Here is a 22,192-nt window from a genome sequence, read left to right as displayed (position 1 = left end):
TGCACTTGCATTTATGTAATTATGATTATTGTATGCCTTAGCGACATCAGGGTCATAACCTCCACAGACACATCGAGGGTGACTGGATTGGATACCGAAAATATTATTTTTAGCATCAGGGCACCATAGATGTCCCTGGGTGAAAATCTCTAAACCTGATGGTACTAGAGGATGACTCTAACGTCGAGACCCAGTGGATACATGAGCGCGCGAGGGCCGTATCTAGTAGGCCGCGCCTCCCACTGTGTCGTGGTCGGTTGGAAAGGGGTGTGACCTTACCCGCCTGAGTGAGGGGGTAATTTCTAGGTTGAGTTTGACCAGCTTGAGGAATGGGTCCGCTATCACCAAGTCGGGCCCGATATTGGCAGGTGGATAGTGAGGTCTCTTCCACTCTCCCAATTATGCGTTCGGATAGGGGCGGTAAGCTGGTGTAGAGTATACTAGACCTCGGTGATTATCCAGAATGAGAACTGTATTGATATTTGATAAGATGTATGTGGATTTAGATGAGGATTAGCATGCTTGATTTGCATCTTGCATCGCATGGTCTTGATATGGCCGATAGCATTCATATCTTGCACCGCATAGCCTTAGTACGGCTACTTGCATTCTTGTACTCATTAGCATGATTCCACATTACTCTGACCTTGCATTCTGAACACACTCATATTGCGTACACACTTGCACCACCCTCTAAGCTTTCTATAAGCTTATGCACGATTGATGTGTGCAAGTGATGCCAGGACGCAGTCATAGCCTCGTCGTAGTTGGAGTTTGTAACCAAGCTTTTAGAGTTTCTGTTACTTTTATTATATTGTATTTTCCTTTCATACGCATTGTACTCAAAGTTTTTGATCATAGTGGATTTTGTGATGTTGTTCTTGTGGTTATTATTTGTGGGTTATGCTTATGGTTATGCTCATTATGAATCAAATCATGTTTGAAATCCTCCTTGTAGGATCCCAGGATCGGAACCTGGTGTATCAGTGTCAAGAGCCGAGAACGGGGTACTATGGAGGCTGTCACCTCCGAATTGGGCGATTGAGAATTTTGTGAGCCCGATTTTCGAGTTTGGGGCATGACAGAAGTTGGTATCAGAGTATAAATTGGGGATAACTAAGAACAACATCACATGTTTGTTATGGGTTTAGGACGATTAGGTTCCGAGTGCGTAACCTTCCGATTGAGTTCCCTAATATGCAATTCTCAATGTTGATTGGCATCCTTATTCTTCCTATAGGACATGTCGCGCAGGAGAGTGACCCAATCGACTCCCGCTTTGCCACCTGCAGCTCCCGTTCCACCCCTAGAGATCCTTGCTCCCCAAGCTGAGGATGTCGTTCCACCAACTGAGACCGGTGCGGATCCAACCGTACCTGTGAGTGCCTCCCAGTTACAGTAGATGTTGCAGGCTGCGACGGCTGCGCTTCAGGGACAGGGCAGGCATCCAATTGTTTCACCAGCACAGGCAAAGCAGGAGCGCACGAGCGCCCTTCTTCGAGAGTTCAGACAGCTCGATCCTCCGTGTTTCTAGGGCGAGCTAAATCCCACTGTAGCTGAGAGATGGTGCTCCGATGTGGAGAAGATTTTTGACACTATGGCATGTACAACCCAGCAGCGAGTCCGATTGGCTGTGTTTCGTCTCCAGGGAGAGGCCGAGCACTGGTGGACCTTCGTTACCCACGCTGTATGTCCTGATTATGTCTCGAAATGGGAGGATTTCATTGACCGATTTGAGCAACAGTACTTCCCCGACCACATTTGTTGTTAGAGAGCATTAGAGTTCGAGATTCTAATGTAGGGGGACATGTCTGTGGCCCATTTTGTGGTGCTATCGAGGTTTACGCCGTATCTGGTTGATGATGAGGGGTGGAAGGCCTACCATTTTAAGAACGAGTTATGTTACGGTCTTCGAGGTCGTGTTATTGGGCATGAGCTCCCGACTTTTCAGGCGGTAGTACGGAGGGCCCAGATTTACGAGACTGAGTGGGCCAGCAGATAGAGCGATTGAGATCAGAGGAAAGGTCGGAAGAGGCAGGCCCCCTCTAGTAGCTCCCAGCAGCATCGACGACAGCAGAGGTACAAGAGTCACCCATCCGCCAGAGCACCAGCAGCACCATCAGCATCTCCAGCTGCACCACCTCAGAGGTAGCTTTCTGATACCTGTCATGGTGTGGTGGGATAGGACACTGTAGGTGCGAGTGTCCCCGACCTCAGCAGCAGCAGCCGAGAGCACCATAGCAGCAATTGAGAGCACCACAACAGCCTCCACAGCAGCAGTGACAACAGATCCCACTACCGAGGCCCCCTCAGTAGCAGCATCAGCATCAGCATCAGCCTCCCAGACCGCAGCAGTAGAGGCAGCAGTGTCGACCACCTCAGCCACATCAACAGCAATAACATCCTCCGAGGGGACATGCACTTCCTCAGCCAGCTCAGGCTATATTCTATGAGGCTCAGCAGGACCTGCAGTCATCAGGAGGAGTCGTTGAAGGTATACTTTCAGTCTTTGCATGCATCGCCCGAGTATTATTTGATTCCGGTGCTTCGCGCTCATTCATGTCTAAGGATTTTTGTCGATCGACTGGATTGCCAACAGAGTCGGCTAGTTAGGGATTGACCGTATCGACGCCCTTGGGGAAGACTACAATATTAGGCCGTTTCTGTTCATCTTGTCCTGTGTTAGTGGGAGAGATTTTCTTACCTGCTGACTTGTACATGCTGCCGATGTCAGACTTCGACGTTATCTTGGGCATGGATTGGCTTGCCGAGTACCATGCCATCTTGGACTGTTCCGTGAGGACAGTCACGTTCTGCATACCAAGCTTGCCACAGTTTAGGGTTTAGGGTTTAGGGTTTAGGAAGAAGGATGGTTCGTTGAGGCTCTATGTAGATTACCGCGAGCTCAACCGGGTCAGGATCAAGAATAAGTACCTGATCCCGAGGATAGATGATTTGTTTGATCAGCTGCAGGGTGCACAGTTCTTTTCGAAGATTGACCTACGTTTCGGTTATTATCAGATTTGAGTTCAAGAGGAGGACATCCCAAAGACGGCCTTCAGGACGCGTTATGGTCATTTTGAGTTTCAGGTCATGTCCTTCGGACTGACCAATGCACCCGCGGTCTTCATGCAGTTGATGAACGAGATTTTTCGTCCATATCTTGATTAGTTTGTTATGGTCTTCATCAATGACATTTTGATATATTCGAGGACCCGTGAGGATCATATGCAGCATCTGGAGATCGCATTGTAGACCCTCTGTGCCCACCGGCTGTATGCGAAACTGGAGAAGTATGAGTTTTGGCAGGAGGAGGTGAAGTTCCTTAATCACGTGGTGACAAGGGAGGGTGTCGTAGTGGACCCCTCAAAGGTTGAGGCAGTGCGTCAGTGGGGCCAGCCCACTACTGTGTCCGAGATTCACAGTTTCCTTGGTTTAGCAGGATACTATCGGTATTCATTGAGGGCTTCTCCCGTATTGCAGCCCCGTTGACCAGGTTGACTCGGAAGGGCATAGATTTTATTTGAATTGACGCATGTGAGCAGGAATTCGTGGAGCTGAAGGACCGTCTAATGTTTGCTCCTGTCCTCACTCTTCCCTCTGGGAGTGATGGATTTGTTGAATTTACTGATGCCTCACATATGGTTTAGGTGCTGTCCTGATACAGCACGACAGGCCAATAGCCTTCGCATCTCGTCAACTCAAGGTCTATGAGCTAAACTACCCTACGCATAATTTAGAGCTGGCAGTAGTCGTCTTCGCATTGAAAGTGTGGAGACACTATTTCTATGGGGTCAGGTACAAGCTCTTCTCCGACCATAAGAGCTTGAAGTATCTATTCTCTTAGTCTGAGCTGAACATGAAGCAGAGATGCTGGATGGAACTTCTGAAGGATTATGATTTTGACCTCCAGTACCACCCAAGCAAGGCAAACGTGGTGGCGGATGCCCTCAGCCGTCAACCACGAGGCCTGATGGCACATATGATGATTTATGACTAGAGGATGCTTGAGGATATAGCGGAGTATGACTTTGATTTTGGTTTATAGTCTTTTATCGTTCAACTATCGAGCCTGTCGATTCAACCCTCTCTTGTCGCAAGGGTGATCGAGGCTTAGCAGGTAGACGAGTCATTACAGGATTATCAAGCAGAGGCAGCATCTGAGATCAGACAGATTGGAAGATTGGTTCTGATGGTGGACTTCGCTTCAGAGGCTGATTGTGTGTCTTGGATATCTATGAGTTGAGCAGAGATCTTATGACCGAGGCACATCGATTGCGGTTTTCTATCCACCCTAACTCGATGAAGATGTACCGCGGTATGAGGCGATAGTATTTTTGGGCGGGGATGAAGTACCAAATGGCCAGTTTTGTGGCCGAGTGTGACACATGCCAGTGTGTCAAAGCCGATCATCAGAGACCCCCTGGTTCATTACAGCCGTTGAGCATCTCGACGTGGAAGTGGGAGCACATGTCAACAGATTTTATCATGGACTTACCGAGGACACAGCGCGGTCATGACATTATCTGGGTCGTCATTGATCGTCTGACGAAGTCGGCACATTTTCTTGGGATTCATGCTACTTCGCCTTTGGACCAGCTTGCGAGGTTATTCATCGAGGAGATTGTGAGACTGCATGGCGTTCCAGTCTCGATCGTTTCTGACCAAGACCTAAGGTTCACGTCTCAATTTTAGAGGAGCTTTTAGAGAGCGATGGGCACTGATTTGCAGCTCAGCACTACATATCACCAACAAACCGATTGCCAGATCGAGAGGGTCAATCAGATCCTTGAGGACATGCTTCGAGCCTGCGTGATTGACTTCGAGGGTAGCTGGGATGAGCATCTGCGATTGGCTGAGTTTGCATACAACAATAGCTATCAGGTGACCATTGGCATGGCTCCTTTTGAGGCATTATATGGCAGACCGTGCAGATCTCCGAGTTGTTGAACCGAGGTCGGAGAGGGGTGTCTCCTAGGTCCCGAGCTTGTACAACAGACATCAGAGGCTATCGATATCATCAGGCAGAGGATGCACATAGCTTAAGCCGGCAGAAGAGTTTTACTGATCGTCGGTGTTGTCCCTTTGAGTTTGCTATAGGGGACCATGTGTATCTCAAGGTCTCGCCCATGAAAGGCATAATTCGATTTGGAGCGAAAGGCAAGGTTGCTCTGAGATTCATTGGACCTTTCGAGATCACTGAACGCATTGGCGCCGTGGCCTATCGACTTGCCTTACCATTTCAGTTGTCTGGCGTCACAACATTTTCTGCGTCTCTATGTTGAGGAAGTGTGGGTCAGACGTTGTTCCTATTATCGATTGACAGTCGTTGAAGGTTCGTGATGACGCTTCTTACATTAAGCAGCTAGTACATATCCTTGATCAGAAGGAGCAGGTCCTCCGGACCAAGGTCATTCCCTTGGTGAAGGTTCAATGGGGTCACCATTCTGTTAATGAGGCGTCTTGGGAGCGCGAGGCCAAGATTCGAGAGCGTTATCCCCATCTCTTTGATGATTGATTGTATGATGTATCATGTATGTTGTCTCCAATTTTATATAACGATACCTTGTTTCCTCTTCTATTATGAGTTAAGATTACATATAATGATCGTGTAAATTTTAAGGGCAAAATTTTTATTTGGAGGGGAGAGTTGTAAGACCCGTATCTTAGTTCGCACCATTTCGTAGGCTTCCGCAGTCCTCCCAGTCAAATTCCGACAACCTTCGACCTGTATCCAATATTTGCGCGCGATCCTAAGCCGAGTCCGGCATATCGAGTCAACACGACTCGAAACTTGTACCCTAGCGACCGCGCCGTCCTCACGGTTCCAATACCGCAACTCGCGTACCGAACCGATACCCAGGCCAGGAGATGTGGGCCCACATTCATTTTGAAGAAACGACGTGAGTTACGAATTTCGAGAAAATCTCTACAACATATCCCATCATTCAATGTCAAATACAAGTCAAGTACACTCCATACCTAAGTACAACAACCCATCCCTCTTTCTCCACAAAGTCAACTTTCTCTCTCCACCCATTCCTCTTTTACCAAAATTTCAATCCAACCCATACCTCTCCTTACACACCCATTCCACCCATCCCATATCAATCCATCACCTCACTTTCTCTCTCATTTTTCCAAGCAACCTCCCAAATCCCATGAAAGCTCCAACGTCCAAGCCTTCCCAAACTCTCCCAAATCAACAAGTGTGACCCACCCTCTCACCTCTCATCCCCACCATCAAAACTCCATCATCCACCATCAAAAGTTGGGCATAGGAGCTAAGGAGGCTAAGGGATCAAGGAGGAGTGCAATAGGTGGGTGATCCACCGTTGATTCTTATTTTAAGGGTCCAGTTGTTATGGGACCTACTTGATGTACGCATTGTTTAAGGGAGGGCCCAATAATGGTGGGGTCCCTCCCCTTCTCGCTTCTCTCTCCCTCTTTCTCTTTCCCTTTCTCTTTCTTTGTGATGTCTTTGGCCACCACAGTGCAAGACAATCTTGACCGTCCGATTGTGAGGCCCACCTTGCAGCAAGCCCATTGGATGGCCAAGATGAAGGAAAAACACAAGTATCATATTGATTCAAATCAGGTGGGCCACGTTCATGTGGGACCCACCTTGATGGAATGTGGGCCACGTCCATGTGGGACCTACCACGATGCCTATGTTTATCCATGCCGTCCAGCGTCCCTGGATGCTGGACGCGATAATGGCTAACATGGAGTGCGTGTACTGACATGGTTGTGTACTAACAGCTAACAAGAAATATATATATATATATATATATATATATATATATATATAATTTGAGCTTTTGGGATGGGCTGCTCATGCAGGTCCCACCTTGATGTAAAAAATCAAATCCACACCGTCCATTCCATTTCTCAGCCCACTTTAGGCGTTGAGCCGAAAAATGAAGCCAATCCAATTATCTGGCGGGCCATAGTATAGAAAATAGTGGTTCTTACTGTTAAAGTGCACTTTGAAGTTTTCTATACACCAAAATACCTTAGATATTGGGTTCATTTAGCCTGTAGTGAGCTGTAGGATCCAATGGCTGGAGTGGATCTGCCCGATGCGGGCCCCACCTAGGAAAAATCCCGAATAAACCAAAAATTTTAAAAAAATACATGTTATGCAGCAGGACGCGCAGGCAGCGTCCTGCGCTGCCATGGCGTGGATGGTCAGGGACATGGGTCCCATGTGTAGACCCCACCGTGATGAGGGTTGAGCATCAACGCCGTGCATTTGGTGCCCCACCTTCTGGGACCGTGGGCCACCCCAAAATCAGTCGCATGTGGTGCTTAGATGGCCCACGTCACAAGAAACAGTGTGATTTAACATCTGCCATTGAAACCCCATGGGTTTTCACGGAAGTCTTAAATCATTATGAAATTTATTTTTTTTCCTCTTCATCCAGGTCCGTGTGACGTTATCAACAGATTGGATGAAAAATTAACATGATGGTGGCCCTACGTGGAACCCACCCACATGGATGAAGATTGGCTGGTGTACCTTTCTACAGCTATTTAGCTGTTGTATTCACGTCAGTAAGGCATGTGGGCCTAATAGTATCTCCACCGTCCATATGATTGTTGTATTTTCAGGCAGCAAGTTCTGTGGACCATGTCATGATGTATATGTTATATCCAATAGCCTACCAGGTGGACCACACTACAAAATCAGTGGGTTTTGAACACCTACCATTGAAACTCTTTGGGTTACAGCAGTTTTGCACTAATCTGATATTTGTTTGTCCCCTTAGATCTAGTCTTTATGACCTCACGAACAAACTAGATGGAAAATGAATACTATGGTGGGCCCACTAGGATTCGATAGTAGAAATCAATATCACCACTGCCATTTGTGGTATGGTCCAGATGATCTCTGGATATGATTTATATATAGCTATATATATATAATGCTCTAAAATAATCTCTAATAATGGTTGAAGTATGTAGTTGGTACGGCCCATTGGTATGGCCCATTTATTAGGGGCCCATTTGATGAGGCCAATTTGATATATTTGGGGCCTACTTAAGGCCCGATATGATGTATTTTGAGCCCACTTTGATTTATATGAGGCCCATGTGATTAGGCTCATCTTGATGTATTTGTGGCCCGTTGTTGAGGCCCACTTTGACATACATGAAGCCCTTGTGATGTGGCCCATCTAATGTATTTGGAGCCCTTGGGTCAAGGCCCAACAGGATGTACATAAGGCCCATTGTAATGTGTGATCCCTCCATGGTTTATGTAATGATATTTGTGACGAGCCATGCCTTGGTAGCAATGATGGTTTGATGCCCACATTGTAAGGATGATGTTGGTTAAATGTCCACATTATCACTCTCCCTAAGGCCTATTGATAGGCTCATACTTGTAGTGTGTAGGCCGTTTGGGCCCATCTTCGTTATGAACAGAGCCCATCACCATATAACATGTTTAGTATAGATCCATGATTCATGCTCATACACATCATATGTATGCTTGATATGAGGAGTGACTGATCATAGCATATGCCTTCGAACAGATTTTTTATGGGATCCCTGATAGACGGAGTTGCCCTACATGAGCGCGCGGTATGTGCAGGATTGTTGCATGTTTGGTAGGGTGATTCATGCACTTGCATTTGTGTGATTATGATTATTGTATGCCCTAGCGACATCAGGACCATAGCCTCCATAGACACATCATGGGTGGCTGGATTGGATACCGAAAATATTATTTCTAGCATCGGGGCGTCATAGATGTCCCTGGGTGAAAATTCCTAAACCCGATGGTACCAGAGGGTGACTCCAACATCGAGACCGAGTGAACACATGAGCGTGCGAGGGCCGTAGACCAGTAGGTCGTGCCTCCCACTGTATCGTGGTCGGTTGGAAAGGGGTGTGAGCTTACCCGCCTGAGTGAAGGGGCAATTTCTAGGTTGAATTTGACCAACTTGAGGAATGGGTCGCTATCGACGAGCCAGGCCTGATATTGGCAGGTGGATAGTGAGGTCTCTTCCACTCTCCCAGTTGTGCATTCGGATAGGGGCGGCAAGCTAGCTAGAGTGTACTAGACCCTAATGATTATCTAGAATAAGAACTGTACTGATATTTGATGAGTTGTATGTGGATTTGGATGAGGATTAGCATGCTTGAGTTGCATCTTGCATCGCATGGTTTTGATATGGTCGATAACATTCATATCTTGCACCGCATAGCGTTGGTACGGCTGCTTGCATTCATGTACTCATCAGCATGATTCCGCATTACTCTGACCTTGCATTCTGAGCACACTCATATTTCACACACATTACACCACCCTCTAAGCTTTCTATAAGCTTATGCATAATTGATGCATGCAGGTGACGCCAGGACACAGTCATAGCCTCGTCGCAGTTGGAGTGTGCAGTCGAGCTTTTGGAGTTTTTATTACTTTCATTATATTGTATTTTCCTTTCATACGCATTATACTCAAAGTTTTTTATCATAGTGGATTTTGTGATGGTGTTCTTGTGGTTATTTTTCGTGGGTTATGCTTATGGTTATGCTCATTACGAATCAAATCATGTTTGAAATCCTCCTTGTAGGATCCCAGGATCGGAACCTAGTGTATATGTGCCAGGAGCCGAGAATGGGGTACTATGGAGGCTGTCAACGCCGAATTCAGCGATTAGGAATTTTGTAAGTCCGGTTTCCGAGTTTGTGGCGTGACATTATCTACGCATCGCAGGTTATCGGAATTCGATCGGGAGGACCATGGAAGCCTATAGAACGATACGGACTAGGATACAGGTCTTACGTTTACTTTGTTTTGATTCATGTTTTATTGAATTCTTTTAGATTTTGGTTTGATTATAAGGAATACTTTTAGTTTTTAATGGTTTGTTGTGACTTAAATTACAATATATCTGCGATACCTTTGAGTATGTTCTTTTCATTATAGAGATTATGAACTTCGGAACCCTGTTGTTCATCATCGTCCCCTAGGCATGCTTGGATGATGGAATCCTTCCTAACGTTCATAATTCTCTTAGACTAATTGTGGATTGGTAAATTACTATTATTTGCCATAATCTCCTGGGCATGTTCGGTGACGGAATCACTTCCAAATCTTCACCACTCGCATTCATTGATGATTTGATCCATGAGAAGTTCAAAGATCTGACAAATCTCTTTTTACCAACTAGATAAGATTGGACTCTGATTCCAGTTGTATCCTTGAAGCATGCAAGGTAACTTTCTAATTGCTATAAGTGGATCCTTCTTACCCTAGTTACCACCTTTAAATTTATTAGTTTTTAATTAATCTATTCACAATTACTCTCTTAATTTTCTTAGTTCAAATTACATCTTCTTCTAGTTCTAGTTCTGGTTACTTTCAGATTACGTACAAGGTTCAGTCCCTGTGGATTCAACCTCGGTCTTACTGAGATTATTACTACATCGCGACCCTAAACTTGGGGTTGTGAACAAGTTTTTGGCGCCGTTGCCGGGGATTGACGGTTACGCTTTTCTGAGATTAACTAGTTTTAGAATTAGATTAAGATTAGTGTTTTTTTAGTTTTTTAATATTTAGGTCTAGGTTTTCTTGTTTGATTTTTAGAAACTAACATAACTTTCCTGTTTTGTAGGATCTTGACATAGACTTTGTAAATTGGTAATCTCTTTCTGATTTTTCTATTTTTAGGATTTGTTTTATATTTTTAGAAACTTTCTAATTCTAGGATTCCTTTTATCTTTAAAATCTAACTTAGTTTTCTATTTTTAGGTTTAGAAACTTTCCTTTTCTAGTTTTAGAAACTAACCCATCTTTTCTATTTTTATTTTTAGAAACTTTCTAATTTTAGAATTTTTGTTTTAGAAACTAACTTGTTTTGTTTTGTTCTACAGGATTCTAACATGGATCTCCTCCAATCTGATAACTTCTTTCTAACTTCTCCTCTATCTACATCTCTTATTGCTATAGGGATTTTTCTTTTATTTTCTTTCAAGATTAGATTTAGAGTTAAGGCTTCACCATGCAAGAGTGGGAACGTGTGTATGCTGAGATAGTTAAGAAATCTTGGGAAAGGATGTATGATGATTATGATGGGAAACAGCCTATGCCTCAAATAATTTCTGAAAATTTCTTCAACCAATCGAAATATGATGCTCTACCGATTATGAAGTCCTTCGATGATTATATGTGGGAGAATAATTACACTCCACGAGTCAAGAAAACGGTACGTGATTATTGGAATGATGACGCATATAAACTCCCGACCTATGACCCGTGTGATTATGATCAATGGAAGCAAAAATATTTCGAAGTTGAGTCAGTAAAACATCATGGTGAAAACCCTCTTGGATCAGCCACTTTTAAATTCCAACCAGAAACGATCCAAGAGGAATTACCTCTAAATTGCACACACTATGTTACTGACATGAGGAAATTATTAAAAGCACTTGAGTCACACTTCGATAGGCTAATGGAGGCTAGTTCACCCTAGCCTCAACCCAATCCAATTCTTCATTCCCAACTCCCCACTTATGATCAGTGGAAATATAAAAATTGGGAAGTTGAATCAATAATGCATCATATTGATAATCCTCTTGGGTCCTCTACCTTTGAAACCCAATCATAAACAATCCAAGAGGAGTCACTTCAAGGTGACATATTTGATTTTTCGGGCCTTAAAAAAATGATAGAAGCACATACATTGTGCATTGATAAGACATTAGAGGCTCGTTTGTCTCAGCCATAATTCAGTCTAGAAACACAATGTGAGGAGAGTGATCCTAACTCGTTTGTGGAGAATTTGAGAATTTGGAATGAGAAGTTGGATTCTGTTAATGAGCATATGGTTCAATTTCTTGATGAGTCGATCTCAATGAAGAAACAAAGGAATGATCAAGAGATGTGCGTGTCTTTCAAATATAATAATTTTGACACACCTCACTCGCATGACACAATTGATAATGAGGGAGAGGTTAATTTATTCAAACCTCAACTCAATTTATGAACAGAATATGAGGAAAGCAATCCCATTCCAAGTGTGTACTGCACTGAATTGGAAGATGATGCGTATTAGGATTCAATCTCAAGTTTGGCCCATATCATTAATCAAGAGGTTTAGGAAGTTGTCGACCATAGTGATCTACTCCACCAATCTGACATGCCTAATTTAAATATGGAGGATGAACCACTTTCACCTAAACCTTCCAACCTTCATGATGCATGTTTAGACCACTCCCCTGAATTGACTTATAAGATATGGAGATGGACGAATTGCCCAATAAGACTCTGGAATTTGAAGCCACCCAGTTGAGATCACCATCTGAACTATCAAATTTTGACGATACAATGCCTTTACTGAGTGATGTCGATGAATAAAGTCTTCACATCAATTCTTCGCCTATTGATTTTCAATTTGTCTGTGCAGGGCAAGAGCAAGAGATCATATGTCCATCCACTTCCAAAGACAATGGAATCCTTGGACAGATCATCACAAACTTCAATATAGAAAACGAGTTACTCTCAGCTGAATTTCTTGACTCTTTGGACGATTGCTTGGCACACTTTACAGATTCAAACGATCCTATGATAAAAGAAATAGTGAATGCCTTGCAACACAACATCTCAGTAGTTGTCACTGACCGAGAGAACTCTTATTCTAAAGCCTCTCCTTCCTCAGATCCTGAATGTTTATCATTAAAAGAGGAGGAACTGAAAATTGAACCAGAGTCTGAAACTTCGGAATGTGTCAATACTACATCACTTTCTGAGAATTTTTCTAAATTTTATTTATATGTAGTCTCTGATTCACCATGTTGTACTAACTTTGAAACTTTCTTTATCACAGGTGAATCATATATACTCTGGACACCTCACGAGATTAAAAGGAAACCTTATGCTGAGGCCCATAAATTTCTCTGGGAATTCGTGCTCCAGAGCATCCAAGCTTATTGTAAAAAAGGCTTTTAGATGATCTTGTTGAGAAACCTATGGAGAAATTTATCAAGATATTAGCCGGAAGAGGAACCTTACAGCATGACTGAGTAGCTTTTCCCCTGCTTTCATAAGACTAGGGTATTTTGCTTCCTAATTGCTTTAGAATAGTTTATTTTTTGTTGGTTTCACTCTTGTGTTGACCCACTTTCACGGTGTGATCTCTTTGGAAAAAGCCTCTTAACTCCTTCATCAGGTACTATCCTTCCATCACTTCTCCTTCAATTTTGTTGCCTCATATGTATTACATGCTTATATCATCTACATTAAGGACAATGCAGATTTTAGGTTGGGGATGGGAGATTAGCTAACCTAATCAGTGTTTTCTCGATCTTGAGCAAAAATTGTAGAAAATTTTTAAATTTTTTCTGGAAATTCTTGTGAATTCGAGTGATTTTGACAACCATATTTGATTTAGAATTATAAGATACGTAATGTTGGTAGTTTATGACTCTTGAATTTAACCACCTATTTGATTTCACAGTTAAGTTCGAATTACTAATCCATGATTAGAAGTTTTAAATATTGATTGAGTCATGATTTCACATGTCACATCTAACTTACAAATTAAGGTTTTAGTTCGATATTTAATTATCAAACCTAGTAACCACTAAGCTTGGAAGGAACCAACCTGGGTAATTTGTCCATCATGTTCATTAGGAAAAAAAAAGAAGAGAATACCCTGTTAAAAAATAGTTGTCATCGAAAACAGCTACCTATTAAAGATCTTTAAAAAGGTTGACACAGCGTAAAGCATGGATGGAAAAATCAAAAGCTAGAAGAATAAAAAGGCTGAACTATAAGGCAAGTTTCGATTTAGGTTTGGCCATTCGGAATGCTTTTGTTGATTACCAATGATATCATGAAAGTTGAGACTTGGACCTGTAATTGTGATAAGTCAAGGTTTCACTATGCACCCATGGAACTCAATGTTTAGAATTGTTCTAATTGATAGATTAATACTTTGAACTTGACTATGAAGTTTACCGTGTGCTTGAGTCTAGGAGAAGGTAATGCCCAACATTGATGTATCTTGGAATTCTATTGCTTTTCAAAAATCACCCAAGTTCATAGAAATTATCCTATGGTTCTCAACTTGTTTTTTCGCATACTTTGCTCGGGACTAGCAAAATACTGGTTGGGATTATGTTGAGGGTCTATTGCATATTAAACCCCAGTTATTACCTGATTTTACGAACATGATACTGTTTAACATCCTATTTAATCGTGTTTTTATTGCAAGGTGAATTTAGGAGCCTAGACTGAAAAAAGGGTACTAAAAGCATGGATTTAATGCTCAGAAATCACCAAGGCAAGGGACGAATCCCAGGAGACCGAGATCGAAGAATTTACACACCAGAGATCCGAGAAAACCAATCAATTTATGCTAAAGAGGCCTGAAAATCGTCCAAAATGCAAGATCATAGGGTTCCCATCATCCGTTTGACTCGAAACTTTATATCTGGCTTGAGGACCCTAAATTAACCATACACGTCGAAATTTAACCATTGGATCCTTGTGGAAGTGGCCCAATGGACAGATCAGCCACCAAATCTCTAATTTGGGGCCCACTTGATATCTGGATATGCCTCAATTTTCGTTCCAACCACTTAAATGAGGTGGCAAAATGGATGGACAAAGCGGATTTTGCATATACATCACAGTGGACCCCACATGTACAGTTGCATGTACATAGTGTGCATGTACAGGCGCAGCACCGGACGGTCAACTCTGTCAAAGACGGGCTGACCCGTCTTTCTTCGCACCAGCGTCCAACGGATGGACACTAGCCGACCAGGCTTGATCAGTGGGCATCCGTGCTCGTCCCGATGGACGATCGGGACAGTCCATTCACTCCTGGGGGTAGTCACAACCCTCACCAAGGTTTCCTTTCAGCCTCATGCACATGTACACACGTTGATTACCGAAAAATGTAAGACGAACAGTGAGGTGATTTGACACAGTGGGCCGCACCAAAACTCGACCAAAACCACTCCTTTCCGACTGAAATTTTACCAAGAATCCAATGAATGGGGTGGATTTCACTAAAAACATCACTGTGGGGCCCACCAAACATGTCAGCCGAGAAAAAAGGCAGATTATGCACGTCCGATTTTTCTGGATGTTGCGGGGAGTTGGGGCCACTGATTGTGTTCGGATCTCCAATCTGAACCATCCAAAAGATCAGGCAGGGGGTCTTTACACCATTCATGAAGACAAAAAGTGATTCTTGGACGTCTTTTATCCGAAACAAGCTTCCTAACGCAAGTGAAGTTAACCCTGCGTAAACAGGGTCGGTTCTTCCGACTCTAGCTGACCTTAAAGCTGATGTGCGTAAACAATCCCTCCACTTTTGCCTATATAAAGGAGAAGAGAAGAGAGAGAAAGTTATCTTTGGACGTGAGCAGCTGTGGAGGCATGGAGCGGACCGGCAATGAGAATTTTCCTTTTCCTTTCTCCTTAGTTGTTTCCTCTTTTGATTTTTCTAGCCTAAACATGTCCATGATCGGCTAAACCTCTTAACTAGTGCTAAGAGGTGAAGCTTGTAGCGTGCTTGGGATGTTTGCTTTATTTTGATTCATGTTTTATTGAACTCTCTTGGATTTTAGTTTGATTATAAGGAATATACTTTTAGTTTTTAATAGTTTGTTGTGACTTAAATTACAATAGATCTGCGATATCTTTGAGTATGTTCTTTTCATTATAGAGATTATGAACTTGGGAACCCTGTTGTTCATCATCATCCCCTGGGCATGGTTGGATGATGGAATCCTTCCTAACGTTCATAATTCTCTTAGACTAGTTGTGGATTGGCAAATTGCTGTTGTTTGCCATAGTCTCCTGGGCATGGTTCGGTGACGGAATCACTTCCAAATCTTCACCACTCTCATTCATTGATGATTAGATCCATGAGAAGTTCAGAGATTTGACAAATCTCTTCTTACCAACTGGATAAGATATGACTCTGATTCCATATGTGTCCTTGAATCATGTAAGGTAACTTTCCAATTGCTACAAGTGAATCCTTGGCACCCTAGTTATCACCTTTAAATTTATTAGTTTTTAACTAATCTATTAAAAATTACTCTCTTAATTATCCTGGTTTAGATTACATCTTCTTCTAGTTCTAGTTCTAGTTACTTTCAGATTACATATAAGGTTCAGTCCCTGTGGATTCGACCTCGGTCTTACTGAGATTATTACTACATCGTGACCCTATGACTGAGGTTGTGAACACCAGTCGTGTTTGTAAGAAAGAAGGACGACACTTTACGGTTATGCATCGATTATCGAAGATTGAATCAAGTCACCGTAAGGAATAAATACCCGCTGCCTAGGATTGATGATCTATTCGATCAATTGAGAGGTGCCCAGTACTTCTCGAAGATCGACTTACAATCCAGATACCAACAACTACAAGTTAGAGCAGATGACGTACCAAAAACAGCATTCAGAACTATCTTTAGACACTATGAGTTCCTGGTCATGCCTTTCTGACTCACGAATGCGCCAGCTGTGTTCATGGATTTAATGAACAAAGTTTTCAGACCCTTCCCGTACCGGTTCATCATCGTATTCATAGATGACATCCAAATATGCTCCAAGAGTCACAAGGAGCATGAGGAACACTTGTGAGCGGTCTTGGAAATGCTCAAGCAGAACAAGTTATTCGCTCAATTCCGAAAATGCAACTTCTGGAAGGAGAAAGTCAATTTCTTGGGCCACGTGGTGTCTAAGGAAGGCATCTCCGTGGACCTAGCTAAAGTGGCAGCAGTATAAGATTGGAGGCGACCAGGCTGGGTTACTGAAGTCAGGATTTTCCTGGGATTGGTGAGATATTACCGCCAGTTCATCAAGGATTTCTCGAAAATAGCCCGACCTTTGTCCCAGCTCACCAGGAAGGATCTCAAGTTCGCTTGGAACAAAAAGGCGAAAGCAACCTTCCTAGAATTGAAGGAGAAATTGACCTCAGCCCTAGTGCTCATTTTGCCTGAGCAAGGGGTCAAGTACACTATCTACATGGATGCGTCCCGTGTGGGATTAGGTTGCATCATTATGTAGAAGGACAAGGTCATTGCCTATGCCTCTCAGCAATTGAGAAAGCATGAAGAGAATTACCCTACCCACAACCTCAAATTGGCGACAATTATTTTCGCTTTGAAGATATGGAGACATTAGTTCTATGGGGAGGAATTTGAGCTCTTTCGTGATCATAAGAGTCTTAAATACATCTTCACCCAGAGGGACTTGAATATGGGACAACGTCGCTGGATGGAGACATTAAAAGATTTTAAGTTCGAAGTCTCCTATCATCCTGGCAAAGCCAATTTAGTGGCCGATGCGTTGAGCCGAAAGAAGGCATTGGAATTTGCAGCTCCATTGATGGTGGGAGAGTGGAGCATGGTGGAGTTTGTGCGGCATTTTGAATTAAAATTGATGATGGAAGAACCGTACAAGGTCATTGCTCATGTCCATGCTCAGCCGATGATCGATAGTCAGATCATCGAGGCCCAAAGGGGCGATGAGTTGCTAAGAAAGATGAGAGAATTTGCAGAGGTCCGGAGTGACTGAGAATGGAGGATCAGCTCTGATGGTGGCCCACAATTCTGAGGTCACCTTTGTGTTCCAAACTATCCCGGATTAAAAGAAGAATTGCTGAGTGATGCTCAGAACTCTAAATTGGCGATGCATCCAGGAAGCGCCAAAATGTACTGAAACCTCAAGTGGAATTATTGGTGGGATAACATAAAGAGGGAAATAATCAACTGTGTCTCGATGCCTTACATGTCAGCAAGTCAAGGCCGAACATCGCCGACCACCAAGCCTTTACAGCCCATGCCTCTTACCAAATGGAAATGGGACTTTATATCTATGGACTTCATTTCGAGTTTGCCCAGGACAAAGAAGGGACATGATTCAATCTGAGTGATTGTGGACCGGTTGACAAAATTGGCTCATTTCCTTCCGATTTGAGCTTCTTACTCAGCCGATGATTTGGCCATGTTATACATTAAAGAAATAATATGGCTCCATGGCGTTCCTTTGGAGATCGTGTCGGATCAGGATACACGGTTCACTTCGATATTCTGGACCCAAATACAAGAGGCTATGTGAGTAAAGTTGAAATTCAACACTTCTTTCCACCCACAGACAGATGGGCAAACAGAACAGGTAAATCAGATACTGGAAGATATGCTGAGAGCATCTGCAATAGACTTCCGAGATAATTGGGATGAGTGCTTCCCTATGCCGAGTTCACCTACAACAATAACTTCCAAGTTAGTATTGGCATGGCGCCTTATGAGGCTTTATATGGGCACCCATGTCGAGCTCCTCAATTGTTGGGTAGAGATTGGCGAGAAGAGCCTAATAGGGCCTGATTTGGTGTGGACGACCACCAAGAAGATTGAAATCATTAGGCGTCGTCTCTTAATGGCCTAAGTAGATAGAAGAGCTATGCAGATATGAGACGAAGGGATTTAGAATTTGAAGCAAGAGACCACGTGTTTCTAAGAATCTCACCAATAAAAGGATTCTTACGCTTTGACAGGAAAGGGAAACTCGCCCCGCAATATATTAGGCCTTTCCAAATCCTTGATCGCATAGGGCTGGTCGCATATCGTTTGGCCTTACCCACTCCACTTGCCGGAGTGCATAATGTGTTTCATGTCTCCATGCTTAAAAAGTATGTCCCCGACTTTACTCACGTCATCAAGTGGGAGCACGTGGAGCTCAAGGACAACACCACGTATATCCTTAGACCTACTAAGATTTTAAACAAGAAGGAGCAAGTGTTGCGGAACAAGGTGATCCCACTAGTCAAGGTGTTGTGGACGCATCACAGGGAAGAAGAAGCCACCTACGAGACGGAAGCCAAAATCCACAAGAACTACCCAAATCTACTAAAGCAATACAAATAGGTATAAATTTCGAGGATGAAATTTATTTATTAGGGGGGTAGATTGTAACACCTGGCCCAATCGGAATAGTGTCTTGAGGCGTTTACGTGTGAATTGACGAAGGACCGTACGATCTAATCGCACATGTGGATTATTATTGGTAAATTAATCTTGATTAAGCCACTAATGCCATTGAATCCAACTACGTTCGAGCCGAATGCGGGCTGTAGAGCCGGTCAGTCCAATTGTACTTGGTGGCTGCTTATACGAGCCGTGCGCTGCCCAAGGGAGGACAGAAAATTCTAAAACTTGGGGAGGCCAGGGGCTTCACTGGGCTTGTGGTCCATCGCAGATGACAGGCTCAGACGACACCTAAAAATGGAAAAATCGCGTCGTCCAGTCGGCACTTGGAAAACGCTAGTCGCCCTAATGGGAATAAAAATCTAAAATTTTTAAATCAATTGGCCCCATTACTTGAGTAAGTGAAATTGGGCATTTCAGCCATCATATTTCTTCTAAACTTACACCGAAGGCTGAAGATATTTTCCTATACTCGCCCACAAAATCTGACCATTGATCGAGGATCGATGACCATTGATCGCAAATCGGATCATTATGGCAAAACCCCACATCCGTTTGTCGTCAAATTTTACCCAGCCCTTCATCGGGCCATGGGGCACCTATCCCATGAATTAGATGGGCCAGGGGGCTATTAGGGTCACCCTAACAGCCAGAAATGGGTCCCACAGTGCCATTCGAAGAAATTTATAGAACCAGGGCCAACTGATTTAATTCAAGAGTATAAAACCATTAAACCCCCCTCTCTCTCACTCACTCCCACAGAATTTAGCAGATGAGAGAGAGAGAGAGGAGAGAGAAGAAAGGGAGAGAGGTGTGTGGGTGTATATGGTGCTTGGGGACCGGAATTCCCCACACCTACACCTCTACATTGCCGGAAACCCCAACCCGATAGCCGTAGGGACGAGCTACGTCCGATCTAAGGTAAGATCCGGACTTCAATCCATCTCTCTCTAATAACAAGCTAGATGCAGGCACCTTACCACAAATTTCATGTGACATAGGGTTCCAGCACGTCAAGTTTGCAAACCCGTCGACGCTAGGGCGACTGCAAGACCTTCCGGTCGACAATAAGTACGGACCACTACCTTTAGGTGGCCGATTATTGTGCCTAGCATAGATCGTAGTGAATGTGAATGGTGTATGTACTTGCATGTTGTTGAATTTTTGGAACTTCTTGATTTGGAACATAGACATAGGTTTTCCCTAAAATTTGAAAAGGGATTTAGGTCCCAATAGCTCCCTGATGTGTGAATGTCGGTTTGTTGGTCCATTAGGGAATTACATGTGCAATTCCCCAATTATATTGCTGATTTGGTGTCCTGAACTTCATCACATGCAATTACTAGGCGTAGATTGGATGCATTGTTTGTCTACCTGTTGCTTTGTTGAATTTGTTGCGCTTGGCTTTCGCTACCTCGCTGAATTGTATGATTCATGTTGGCACATACAAATTAAATTGTTGTGAATGGGTATGGCTATCCATCTTTGTTAAATTGCTGGAATATGTTGATCATGATCTTCAATTGCTGCAAAAACTGTGATGTCGACTCTTCACATGCAGATGTTTTGGCAGAGTTTAGCATGTTGCTATCCATATGCCTAGAATATTGAATTATGCTTGTCATTTGTGAAATTGTCCCTGAAATTGTTGAATATATGTTATCTACCAGTGCACATGTCCCCTTACGGATCAACCGATCAACCGGAATCCCTTTGGGCAACCTTTCCGTTAGGTCAGCCCATGGGTAAGTTTGGCCCGACTAGTCAAACCGCGACTTGTTGGCTGTAGTTGGACTACATGAGATGTCGTTCTCGGGCCATACAGTCTGTGGTTCATCTTGTGGGGGTATATTAGCACAATGATTGGCCATCCTTGTATGTTAACCATGATTGTACACACCTGATTGAACCTGAGGTACGCTGTAACCCTTGCGCCCACTGTTAATCATGATTTGCGGCCCGCAAGACTCATGAGTCGAGGATGGTGGTATGGAAAACGATGCCCGTGTTGTCGGCCTATGCTGGGGTGACGAGCTTCCCTATTGACCAGTGAGCACCAAGACTCGTGAGCCGGGGACGGTGGTATGGGACACTGTGCCAGTGCTGTTGGCCTATGCTAGGGTGACGACCTCCCCGTAGTGATGCGAGCAGGACTTTGAAGTCCCAATTGTTTTCGTATGAGCTTAAGAGCTATATGATTGATGAACCCACGAGGGCTAAGGATCGCAAGAATCATACGGCCACGACCATTAGAATCGCCCGATCGGAGTAGGGCAATGTTTTCCGACAAGAGATCTCGGTTTCCCCAACATGCTAGATGAATGAACCAAATTAATCAACTTGGATAACATTTTCATGACATTGCATTATTTACTTTGGCGATTCAGCAGTCGAGGTTGCACTGAGGGAGTGTTGGTCATTCACGATCATTAAATGTTGTCGCTCGAGGGAGTGTTGGTGGTGAGAGGCATGTATCACGTCATTAAATCATGCATTGCATTAACCAGAGTATCTAGGATTCTATAATGTATATTATTCACTAAATTTACTCTTGTGTATGATAATTTGTATAACTTATTGTTAATGATACCACTAAGTTAGTTACTCACTCCAACTCTAGGACTGTGTTCTAAAACACCAACCAGAATCTGGCATAGATGCAGGGTCACTGGAGCTGGACGCGCTAGAGAATGCCGGTGTGGACAGTAAGGAGGAGCGGATGTACTTCCAGACTTTTGGCGGGTCCTTCTAGCTCGGTTGGTGATCGCGGGATTGGGCCAAGGCCCTAGTCATTTTGGGATTACTGTATGGATGGGACTAGGTCCCTGATGGATAACATTTCGAATGTTTGGATTTATGTTTGGACATTTACCTTATTAACAGCACTTAATTTTCCTTACGATTAAATGTTACTTTATGCTTGGTTTAATTCCCCATTGTCTACAAGATACTTTACATTCATGTGCATATGGGGCCGTTAGGGCATACGTGGCACTCGGAAATTTGGGAGCTGAGTTCTTACTCGGCCCTTGAATTTCAGGACGTTACACAAACGGAAGTGGATTGGCTAGTGTACCTCACACCGGCTGTATAGTTGTTGTATTGATGTCAGCAAGTTCTGTGGGTTTGATCGTGAGATATGTGTTATATCCAAACTGTCCATCCATTTAGTGAACTCGTCTTAAGGCTTGAGAAGAAAACTAAGACAGATCTAATTATCAAGTGG

At 43.5% G+C, this 22,192-nt stretch overlaps 1 protein-coding gene across 1 annotated transcript; it reads left to right on the top strand.

The window, feature by feature from the left end:
• Positions 1–18,450: 18,450 nt before the first annotated feature.
• LOC131244108 (uncharacterized) lies at positions 18,451–18,906 on the top strand. The gene has a single exon (XM_058243765.1). It carries the CDS (start codon positions 18,451–18,453, stop codon positions 18,904–18,906), a length of 456 nt encoding a protein of 151 aa, XP_058099748.1.
• The last annotated feature ends 3,286 nt before the right edge of the window (positions 18,907–22,192 follow it).

The sequence above is a fragment of the Magnolia sinica genome, chromosome 4 (genome assembly GCF_029962835.1).
Source record: "Magnolia sinica isolate HGM2019 chromosome 4, MsV1, whole genome shotgun sequence".
NCBI lineage: Eukaryota > Viridiplantae > Streptophyta > Magnoliopsida > Magnoliales > Magnoliaceae > Magnolia > Magnolia sinica.
The sequence above is the reverse complement of the archived record's forward strand: the minus strand, read 5'-3'. Positions and strand labels throughout refer to the sequence as shown.